At 43.3% G+C, this 12,501-nt stretch overlaps 1 protein-coding gene across 2 annotated transcripts in view; it reads right to left on the reverse strand.

The window, feature by feature from the left end:
* Nucleotides 1-1,530: 1,530 nt before the first annotated feature.
* The window catches only part of FAM234B (family with sequence similarity 234 member B), a 160,542-nt gene continuing 149,571 nt past the window's right edge, over nt 1,531-12,501 (reverse strand). For both annotated transcript variants that reach the window (XM_089687702.1, XM_089687701.1), the window contains one exon: nt 1,531-4,881. In XM_089687702.1, the coding sequence (XP_089543828.1) occupies nt 4,873-4,881 (9 nt within the window). In that variant the 3' untranslated portion in view covers nt 1,531-4,872. The remainder of the gene's footprint in view (nt 4,882-12,501) is intronic.

The following is a 12,501-nucleotide window of genomic DNA, read 5'->3' on the forward strand; positions in this document are numbered from 1 at the left end:
GATTTTGCACAAAGCAGCCCTGATCCTCTTCTTTTTGGGTCCCTGCTCGCACTCCTGGCTCCTCCGCCTCAAGCAGTGCCCCCAGGGAAAACTGCTCATCCCTGAGCCGCTGCTCTACGTGTCCATAAGACACACAGAGCCCGTGGCTTGGCCTCGCACCCTGCTCTCCCCTCATTGGCTCACTGGCTGTGATTGACAGCAGCGGGAGCCATTGGGCTGCCGTCTCAGCCAATGAGGAGGAAGAGTCCTCAGACAGCAGAGGCTGTTGAGAATGTCACTGGATTGGAGGGGGCTCAGAGGTAAGGATTGGGGGGGCGCTACACACAGGTTTTTTACCTTCACGCATAGAATACATGAAGGTAAAAAACCTTGACCCTTTACAAACACTTTATGTAACTTGATGCCAAATCCAGTACCAGTAAGGTTTACCCATCATTTGTCCCTATTGTGAATAAAACAGTTGTAAGCCCTGGTTCATGCCAAATGCAACTTTTCACTTGAAGGAGCGCAATTTCAAAGCTGCAAATCAGTGCAATTCTTACCACTGATTTCAGTGTGGCTTGAGACTTCATTTAATAGAAGTCAATGCAAGTCGCAGTTAAATCAGAAAAAAGTAGCACAGGAACTATTTTTGAAATTTTGCTACTTCAAATTGCACTGATTAAGACAGTGCCACAGAAATACATTAGATGCGACTTCAGGTACGATTTGTAAATCACATGTTGCAGCAGTGTGAACTAGGGCTCAAGCTTGAAAGATTTTTACTTTTATGCATTCTATGCATGAAGGTGAAAAAGCTTTGGTATACAGCTCGCCCCACAGCCCCTCAATACTTACCTGAGCCTGATCCCAATCCAGCGATGTGAATAAGAGCGTCTGCTGTCCCGGCTCTCTGTCTCCTCATTGGCTCAGTGACAGCAGTATTATGAACACAGAGCAGAGATGGGGAGTGAGCACGCACGTTTGTCCCCATAGCAAGCGGCTTGCTATGTGGGCACTCGGCAAAGGGGAGGTGCCCACAGCGCCATCGGGGGGACTCGAGAAGAGGATGATCTGGGGTTGCTCTGTGCATGTCTGTTTATAAAAAAAAATAAGCCTTTAGTATTACTTTAAAGATTTAAATAGGTATTAGGGAAATTCACCAAAGACTAATGTAACATTTGCCTACTAGAACTCTGCAAATATGTCAGCTCATTCCTGACACATTCTTACTCATGCACAGTTTAGTAATATCTTTGGAAGCAATCACAGATAGTAAAACCACGGTCTTCACACTCAGGTTGACTCATTTTTTCTAAATCCCTAGGATGATATTTGTTCCTGGTTTGAATTATTACTGCTGAACAAAAGCAGAAAATTAGCTTCTGCAACAGTGTCAACAACTAAACAGGTCATCAGCACCAATCCCACCACAAAAGCAGAACTCGCTGGAACATTTACATGTCTTCTACAAATTTGTCCTTAGTTATAGTGACATATATCAACAACTAAATACACTGTAATTTAAAAAAAAGTGGAGGAGGACAGTCCTTTCAAGTAAACAGCTTTATTTTATGCTTCTATAAACACATGGACAGTTCTATGCAATAACTTTTTTTTTTACAAGCATTTTTCTTAATAATTAATACATATATTGTACATTTTATCATTATGTAAACAAGTGATTGTAAGCCTCAGGCATGAAAAATTAACAAAGCACATCCCACTATAGTGTGTACTAACTTGAATCCACAGCACTGGTTCCTCTCCAACCTCTCCTCTCTCTGCACGACTTACTTCTAATGGATTAAAGGATAAGTTCACCTTTCAGAACATGTTACACCCATATTCACGATGTAACACGTTATGAATGCACTGGCCCTCGCTTTGACAGCTAGCGAGCAATCTTCTTCTCCTTTGTCAAATTTTTAAAAAATGCAGCCAGGCGGGGCTCTGCCTCCTTAGCCGCATTACTCATTCTCTGTGTTCTGTGAATGAGAAACTTCAAGTTCCAACAGCCTTAGGGGCTGTTGGTTTTTAGTTCTCAATGAACTACCACGGTGCTGTGGAGTGCCGTGGTAGTCCATTGAGTCTTCCTGTCAGTATATCTGCTTGCCTGTATATCCCGCACAGGCAAGCAGATAAACTGACAGGTTTGCAGGAGACCTGCATGGCACCAGCAATCTGCTGATCACTGGTTCAATGCTTTGGATGCTCCTGCAACAAAAAATAATAAATGCACATTTGTTTTTACCTGCAAAAAAATGTGCATTTATTATTTCTTCTACAAAGGTAAACTTATCCTTTAAGCCGACACCACAGCCTCCCAGGAGATGGCCCACCCCCCTGCAGCACACAGCAGATGACTCATACCCTAAGCTCTATGTTTCCCTGAGTCTGTGAAGAGAGGGGGTGTCCTTTTCCTCCAATCAGCTCTCAGATGTTTTGGAGCTCTGTGCTCTAGTTCTGCAGTGTGTGTGTGTGTGTGTGTTACATCAGTTCCATGGCCCCTGTTTTCTGCTGCTGAGAGATGCTTTGTAAGATGGCTGTTTTCGAAGACTGTAGAGAAGGAAGTGTTGCAGATAAACAGGTACAAGTAATGTAGGAAGATTCATTTAATTTCTGTGTATCACCCGAGATTTGTCCTTTCACTGGGTATAGTAAGGGATTACAAGCACTTTAGAAATTGTCAGTAGAAGAATACAGAACACAAATGTAATATCTCTATTAACTTACTGTACATGTTCTCTTTTTTAGACCCTACAATAACCTGTGAAGCTATATTTCCAGTTATCCACAGAGTAGGGTATTTGCCATTTACATTCTGAAAGTAATCGGCAGGCACGATTAATTCTCTGACATTCAATCCTACCAGCATAAAAAGCAATTGACCACATAACTCCAATAAAAGTGAAAAAAATAACCCTTTCTATGACAAACATTGTTTATGGGTTTCCTATACTTCTACCAGTCATACATGTTTAGGTGAATTTAAACAATAAAGACATGTATGGTTAACCCTCCTCCTCAGATTACAAAAATGGGCAGATTTGATTTAGAATAAAAATTAAGAAATCATGTTTCTCCCGATAAATTAGGTGCATTCCTTCCTGTCACTCAATCAGGCATGATAATGTAATAGTGAATTGTAGGTACAGAGACAGCATGGCTCCCACTGACTCCCAAAGATGTCAAATCGGAACAGGTACGATCTTTATATCTGGTTTAGGATATCACACATTTTCATATTGCTAAAGATCTGTGCTATTCCTTATCCTTAACGTATATGTAAACTCTCGCCTTGTAAAACAAGCTGTTCAGTTTAAAATAGAAATGAAAGGCAAAGCATTTGTGTATAGATATAAAAGACATTATAAATACCTTTTTTTTCCCCCCTGTTTTATAAGTGATCACATAGCCTCTAAGCTCCATATGCAGTTGAGAACAGAGAGCGGGGGGGAGGGAAAACAGCAGAACACTGAACGTCCCAGTGAAAAGTTGGATCACTGGAGGAGAGCACACATAGTTCCCAGCATAGTTAGAGGACCATGCTGTGCTCTCCTGCCTAGTGTGGTCAATTTTTAATAGGGTGTGACTGGCAGGAACCCCAGGGATTTCACACAAAGGAAGCAATACAAGAAAACAGGATACCTTTTCATACAGGTACATGGTACAGCAGGCACATGTCATGAATATTAAATGTTGGGTTTAAGTACTCTTTAAGGTGCAATATGTTGCTTAAATGGGGCACGGCTCATGGCTTTAGCAATGATGTGTACAGCGTGTGGATACAGTTACCCCATAATTCATGCATTGCATGTAGATTACGTCTAAACTGCTATTTTATCCATATGTCTGGACACTTACTAATATTGAAAAAAGAATTAACATACTACAGGCCACTGGCTATGTGCCTGAATGAATTCTGAGTTGAGATCAGCTCTTTAGTATCAGGGTAGAAGAAATGATGCAACTTTTCCAACTTTTAACTCTCTACATATTTTACATAAACATGTGGTCATAAATGTACATATATTAAAGTATATGTACTCACGTAAGTGTTCTGGTTACTTAATTTAATTTTTTAAGGCTATGATGGATTTTAGTAAATAGTGACATCTGACCTATCATACATACAAAGCAAAAATGCATTTTTCTGTTCAGCTGTTTGGCATCACAATTCTTCTTCTTTTCAAGCTGTAGCAAGACATGTATTCTACTAGTAAAGGCTGTAGCATTATCTTCCAGCGTTAACCCCCTATTCCATTTTCTGCTTTTTCCAATTTCTGACAATTTGCTAAACACACAGATCGCAGTAACAGTTTAACTATAACTGCAGTCAAACTTTACTCTTCAGTATTCACAGTTTATAATAAAAGTAAAAACAATTACATGTATTCTACATAGCAGCATAAAGAACAACATTGGTCTGCCAAGTACAGTAACCTCTCCAGCTTTCACTTGAATAGATATAGCTCTGCAAATTACTACAGTTACCTAAACTTTCACATTGGTTTCTGGTTTACAGAATAAGCTCAATGATGTCAACACTGATGTTACAGTACCAAGTAATAACAGATTAGCCCAAACTTCCTGTCATTAAAGAGGAGTTTGGTATTTTCAGTACAAAGTTTTGTAATTTGTTGCCACTTTCAAATGGCTAGAACAATGCTTGATAAGATGGTACTAGTATACAAGTAGTGTGGCTTCCCAAGGTGCAACAAGACAACATCAAATTGGCAGTATTACAATCCCCTGCCCCCTTTCTTGTGATTTTTGAGACATTTCCTAAGAGAAACAAGCAATATCTAGGACTTTACATAACATACATAGTAGGGAAACATGTTGACTGCCGTGCCGAAAATAGTTCTTTCTACTCTTGATCCTTCAAATTTACAAAAGCTGCAAAAAAAAGCATATAAAATATAAATATGCTTACAATATTACTAACTCACATGAATGCAAGTATGGTATACTACACAATTACAAAAGGATAGTAGACAAAAATACTGATGCCAGAGACAGCTTGTCAAATAGCATTTTCAGAAGAAATTAGTAACAGCAGACTATACATTCCAGGTATAGCTTTTCTTAAAATAAATATAAGGATTACATTATTCTGATAAAATAGGTGAACATGTATTCTGTACAACCCAATGTTAGCGGTGGGAGCGGGTACCTGTCAAAATCGCGTACCCGCTCCTTAAAGGTGCCAGTGTCCTCACAGGGAGTGAGGGACCAGCAGAACTTAAAGCACAAATTCCCCTTTTGGGTGGAGCTCCGCTTTAAGTTTCAATTGAGTTTTCTGCAGCTACCTTCAGGTGACTGGAAACTGGCATAAAAAGATTGCTGGTGGGACATCCCCCAATATAACCCCTTCCTCTCCCAGCTATACTTAGCTGTGTAGCAAGAAACAGGGACGTAATAAAACAGGAAGGAAGAACCTGTGTCCTGTACTGTGCTTCAAGAAACCGAGTATACTGGTAAGTCAAAACTCTTATTTCCACTTTTACAGCAAACTAGGATAACATCTATTTATATTTGTTGCATGTCCTCATTCACATAGCATAACTTAAAAATAAATATTTAATAATTGTAGCTTGCCTTTTATTTCCATACTGTATTTTGGAACCTCCAGGAAGAAAAAAAAAAACAAGGTAGTTATTCTTGTTTGTGAGAGGTCTGGATTGCTGTGTTTGCTGCAATTTACTGTTTGTACTGTGCATGCAAATCTTCATCATCAAGTGTAACTAGATTTGAACACCGTCTGTCCTAACAAAGGGTTAAAAATGTGGAATCCATGTAGAATCTGGGACAGATTCAGTCTAACATTGTTCAAAAAACCTTGCAGTCAGCCATGACACATCCTGAAAGGTTAAATATATTTCTAAAAGAAAAAAATTTAGGTAGGCTGTATAAATGTGAACACATAAAACACATACTTTATTGTGGGGGTTTTCTCACATTTGACTGCAAAAGTGGAAATATGCTTTAAGACAACCTTGTCCATATTCAACACTAACAAGGGCTCCTTACAGGACAAGGTGAGTAATTCATGGATCCTCCCTGCAGAGGTAATAAAAACAAGAAAAAACACCTTGCAAGCGAGGCCAGGCATAGAAACATAACTAATAGGCTAAAAGGCAGTTTGTGAAGAGTGCAGAGAACAAGAGGGGGGCGTGGCGACTGCACTGGAAGATGGCTGCTAATTGAGGCAGATCTGCTCCACAACTGGGTAGATCGCACAGCACAAGGGCATGCTGACACCCCCGTGCCCATCCACCATCCCTCTTACTTACTGGGGACACCTCAAAATGCCTCGATGGCAAAAAGAAACTAGAGGGATTTTTCCCTCCTCTCCCTCAGATGCTCCAGCAAGATGGCGGCGGCCGCCGCTCCTCAAAACAGGCCACACCGCACACTAAGCCTGTTACACACAGCCATCACAGCACGGAGATGGATGGACAGTGTAATCCAGTGGAATCCTTGGGCTCTGGTGCCTCTTCACCCTCCGCTTGTAGTCCAGCCAAGTCCAGACTGCACATGGAAGAGGATGAGGAACCACTCACCCACATGGGCACGGAGATAGGCACATTTCAAACTACTTCTCCCCCTCCTTTGGATCGCCCGGACCCAATAGCAAACTTCCCTACAACAGGTCAGCCGGAGTCAGACTTCACATTGAAAGATATGCTCCTATCCCATAGAGCATCGCTACAAACTGACATGCTTTCCTGCAGCCATAGTTTTAAATGGGAACTCCGCGAGGGGGGCAGACTGAGGACAAAATGGGAGAATACACCACTTCTTGCTGCTCACAGTGCTCACGAAGATAATATTCAGTGGCTTAAAATGAAAATGGCTGATATAGAGGACAGATCCCGAAGAAATAACATAAAGATAAGCCGGATCCCTGAATCTGCCCAGCGAGCCCAACTGGTTCATTATATACAGGATCTATTTAAATCTGTGGCTTCTTCCCTGACAACAGAAGACCTCACAATAGACAGGATACAAAGAACACCGAAACCAGCCCATCTACCCCAGTCAATCCCGAGGGATGTGTTTCTCAGAGTACACTTCTTCCAGGCCAAGGAAAAGGTCATGCATGCTTTCCGCCATTTAGAATATTTACAGGAGAAATTTACCAAGCTACAACTTCTTCCTGGGAAACAAAGAAACACAGTGCCTCTAAGTGTGTACTGTGAAGGTATTTAATAGAAAGATAAGTAATAACTCACATCTTAGAATTTAAAAACAGGCTCTTTCGTCAGCCCTGCCTGATGAAAGAGTGCACCTGGACTCCTCTCATCCTGCATATGCTCAGAAATGTGTCACATTTTGATGACGTCAGATGCCACATGTGCTGATCCCAGACATCTTGGAGACTCTGCCAGGCTCCACCATCCATGCTGCATATGTACAGCACCATCTGCTGGCAGAAACCTTGGAGATTCCACCAGGCTTACCATCCATGTTGCACATGCACAGCACCACTTGCTGACAGACTCAATCGATCTCCTCTCTGGATCAGACACACAACAACTGGCTACAGACATCCCACCCTCTTACCCATGAGCCTGTTTTTAAATTCTAAGATGTGAGTTACTACTTATCTTTCTATTAAATACCTTCACAGTACACACTTAGAGGCGCTGTGTTTTTTTTGTTTCCCTTTATGTTATGCTTCGCTCCTACGCAGCTTGCCCTTAGTGCCTACCAGACTACCTTCACCCCTGCCCATTTGGAACTCACCAACTCCTATACTCTTCACCCCTTGCAGTTGGTGCTACATACCGAAAAAATTACGAAGCTGATTTCAAATGCTTATTGATGTCTTTCTATATACCCAAATGCTTACCACCCTTTCTTACTGGCACCAGTCTCCTCCCTCATCACCTGCATGAGCTCACTACCTTACTTTACCTCGCAGAGGAATACCTATCATGCAGCCTTAAGCTATGCCTACGTCTTATCACTCCCTCTCTTTCCTCAAATGGGATTTAAGGTAGTCTCACTTAATGTTAGAAGCCTGAATCACCCTGCAAAAAGATCCTCGATGTGGAAAGAAGCCTCCACCCTCCATGCTGAAATACGCTGTGTACAAGAGACTCACTTTCATGCCCTCCACGGCCCAAGATGCAGCCATAAAACATTTCCTCATATCTTCTGGGCTTTGGCCTCCTAAAAAAACGAGGAGTACTGGTGGCAGTGAAGAATTCTCTATCCTTCAGCTGTAAGGACTCAATTCTAGATCTGCAAGGCAGGTATATTATCCTGTGAATATAAAAGATGCGGCGCTATATCACAACTGTAATTATGCTGAAACATCCAAGGTATACAGTTGTGACCAAAATTATTCAACCCCCACTGAAATTGAGTGTTTTGGCCAGTTTGACATTGCTTTTGATCATTCAGTCATCTTGCTTACATTTACATTAAAGAGGCACTTGTAGGTCAGACAAATATAACATAACAGTTATAATGAAATAACCACAAATGTCTTTTCTGTGCTCACAGCATTATCAGTTTTATTCAACCCCCAAGTGACATTCAATCTTAGTACTTAGTACAGCATCCTTTTACAGTTATAACAGCTTTTAAACGTGAAGCATAGCTTGACACAAGTGTCTTGCAGCGATCTACGGGTATCTTCGCCCATTCTTCATGGGCAAAGGCCTCCAGTTCAGTCACATTCTTAGGCTTGCGCACTGCAACTGCTTTCTTTAAGTCCCACCAGAGGTTCTCAATCGGATTTAAGTCTGGTGACTGCGATGGCCACTCCAAAATGTTCCAGCCTTTCCTCTGCAACCATGCTCTAGTGGACTTGGAGGTATGCTTGGGATCATTGTCCTGTTGAAAGGTCCAACGTCTCCCAAGCCTCAGGTGTGTGACGGACTGCATCACGTTTCCATCCAATATCTCCTGGTACTGAAGAGAATTCATGGTACCTTGCACACGCTGAAGCTTCCCTGTACCTGCAGAAGCAAAACAGCCCCAAAGCATGATTGACCCTCCACCATGCTTCACAGTAGGCAAGGTGTTCTTTTCATCATAGGCCTTGTTCTTCCTCCTCCAAACATAGCGTTGATCCATGGGCCCAAACAGTTCTAATTTTGTTTCATCAGTCCACAGAACACTATCCCACAACTTTTGTGGTTTGTCCACATGGCTTTTGGCATACTGCAGTCGACTCTTCTTATTCTTTGGAGACAGCAAGGGGGTACGCCTGGGAGTTCTGGCACGGAGGCCTTCATTACGCAGTGTGCGTCTTATTGTCTGGGCTGAAACTTCTGTACCCACATCTGACAAATCTTTTCTCAGTTCCTCAGCAGTCACACGGGGACTTCTCTCCACTCTACGCTTCAGGTAGCGCACAGCAGTCGAAGTCAGCATCTTCTTTCTGCCACGACCAGGTAGCGTTTCAACAGTGCCCTTTGCCTTGAATTTGCGAATGATGCTTCCTAAGGTGTCTCTTGGTATGTTTAACATCTTTGCAATCTTCTTATAGCCATTGCCCTTCCTGTGAAGAGAAATCACCTCTTCTCTTGTCTTCCTGGACCATTCTCTTGCCTTCACCATGTTTGTAACCACACCAGTAAATGTCTAGAAGGAGCTGAGTATCACAGTCATTTTAAAGCTGCCTAATTGGTGCTTATTATGCTTGATTGCTGCTCGGTGACATCCACAGGTGTTTTCAATACCTGATGGAAAGCACCTGTATGAACCTCTGTTCTTCAGAGTGGTAGTCTTTAAGGGGTTGAATAATTGTGGCAATGAAGAAACCACATAAGAACCATTTACTACTGTATTACATAAACAATTGATGTCATTTTAGTTGCATTTGGGTAGTTACAACGTCCTTGTAGGATTTGATTCTGAATACAATTCCAAATGTACACTATAGTCCCTAAACCCCTTTACAGCATTGGGGGTTGAATAATTTTGGTCACAACTGTATGTGATGATTAGGTGACTAATAAGAAACCACAAATATTCTGTCACAAACAGAGTGACATGCAGTGCAAAACAGTCTTAGTGACAATCCCTCTCCTTCAAAAGGTGCTTCTTCCACGCGGTGATAGTGAAAAGGTAAAGCTGTGCACTCACCAGATGCACAGTTTAACTGCGCATTTAAAGATGAACTCTTTTCCAAATCCACCGATTATTTCTTAAAGGTCAGGTCAGGCCAGATATTCCTTCCCCTGTTGTATTGCTGACAATCCACGGTCTCTCCTTTAGGTGGCTCTATAGGTGATAAGTGACTCACCAAGGGCCACAAACAAAGGAGACCAATAGCGTGATACCGTTTCAAAAAGGTTTGGATTTTATTTCCATACAGTATACAGGTAAAGGGAAAAAAACACACTGACCATGAGGTGAATTTAAAAGATGGCCGCCGGGACCTCCATTGTGCCGGCGGCAGAGAGATAGTGACGCTGTAGCTCCTCCTCCTGACGCGTTTCGTGCTAGTCGCACATCATCAAAGGGGAAAGCTTCAGCGTCTGTTTCTGACAGCGTCCATTAAATATCGTAAATGGCGCATGCGCAGTACGGATGCGCCATTTTTCATTAGAGATATGTCCCCGTGTCAGGCGCCATTTTGTCAAAGACCAATCGCATCTCACATGCGCGGGTGCCATATTTGAGTTACAAGTGAGTGTCACTAAATCACCAGGGAAACTAAATATACAGAAGAGGCATCCACAAATACAAAAATTATTTAATGAGGAGCACCCAGGACCGAATAAGTAATAAACCCACTGGTTTAAATTGGGTTTTACAAATACCGCCGCAGACCAACCACTGCGCATGTGCGGGATCCCATTATAAGAATATGAAGATTTATATAGATAATAGCTCCACATAAACGCATACAAACCTCATTAATAGTGAACTTGATGATAATAGTGGCACCCACATTGTTACAAGATAAAATTGATATAAATTAATAAATAAATGAATTCAATACTATCCAAAAAAACGCATGTCAGAATAAGTATCCATTCATAAAACATGTCATGTTATACACAATAAAATACACAAATCTTTAATATAAAATATACTAAATGCCATAAAACATATTTTTAAACCCTTATTCTCAAATTATTGTTTGCCTAAAAATTATATATTTATAAAAATTGCAATGACCAAAACGCATCCAAACACTATTAAAAGTAATATATAGGGGGGGGCGCTCGTGAGCAGCAGCCAGGATGGCTGCCTTCTAAATCTGTGCTTTGGCCGCCGGACACATCGGCCGATTTTCGCCCTCCAGGGGGGGTCCCCCTGTTTACTCACTGGCCCCCTGTCTCCCTGGTGCCCTGATGGGCAAAAAAACGCCGGCCGCCCGTGCCTCCAGCTCCCGGGGGGCCGTTCGGAGGTTTGCGGCCTACCCGCCGGAGATCGCGGCTGAAGCCGGGGCCTCGATTTTGGGCCGGCCGCCGAACACTTCCAGGACCCCGGCCGCGGATTCGCGGCTCCCGCCGGAGACCTTAAATGGAGCCCCAGCCGCAATTTTGGGTCCCATGCCATCACCATCTGCAGGTGGGTCGGATCATGGCAGTGTGGAGGACCCGTCCCAGCAGTCTCCCATGCCATTGGAGCCATCCCAGCAGTCTCCCATGCCATCTCTGCGGGATGCTGAGCTCCTGCGCCGCTTCCAGTTTATGTTACAATCAGAATTGTCCTCCGCTACCTCCAAGCTGGCCGACCGTCTCTCACGGGAAATTCGGGAGTTGGGCAGTCGGACGAACGACCTTGAAGATAAAATGGATGCTGCGGCTACGGTCCTTGAAAATCACGAGCAGGATTTATGCGACCTCAAGAAAGAATTGGCGGACGCGCTGCTACGGCTTGAGGATTTTGAAAATCGTTCCCGCCGTGGCAATTTGCGGTTAAGGGGTATCCCGGAAACAGTTACGGATCTTACCTCCACTGCTACTGCTCTGTTCCAGGAGCTGATGTCCGCCATTCCCATTGACCGTCTTGAATTTGATCGCATACATCGTGCATTGGGCCTCAGAAGACCGGATGGGCCCCCGAGAGACATTATCATCAAGTTCACTTATTACCGCACTAAGGAAACCATCCTCTTGGCGGCCAGAAATAAACCTGATCTCAGCTTCCAGGGGCATCGCTATCAGCTCTTCGCGGACCTCTCCCAGACCACTCTTCAAAAGCGCCGCCAGTTGAAGCCCTTTACTTCGGTCCTGGTGAAACATAGTATTAAATACGCCTGGGGCTTTCCGTTCCGCCTCACCTTCACCTACCAGGGCCGTAGTCACTCTGTGGCTACACCAGAGGAGGCTCACTCTCTCCTGGAATCCTTACACCTTCTTTCGCCGGAGGCTGCGGATCGGAGCCCAGTTCATTCATCTGGATCCCCGGCGGGGCCGCTTCCTCCGAGCCGCATCTGGGAGCGGTCGTCCAATAGGAAGAGGGCCCTGTCTCAGACCCCTTCGCGATCAAGTCCTTCCTGTTCTTCTCCGGGCTGAAGATGCGTCCTGGATTTTCCATGTA

This window comes from Staurois parvus, unplaced genomic scaffold, assembly GCF_062004578.1.
Source record: "Staurois parvus isolate SC_StPar_1 unplaced genomic scaffold, SC_StPar_1.0 ptg000436l, whole genome shotgun sequence".
Taxonomy (NCBI): Eukaryota; Metazoa; Chordata; class Amphibia; order Anura; family Ranidae; genus Staurois; species Staurois parvus.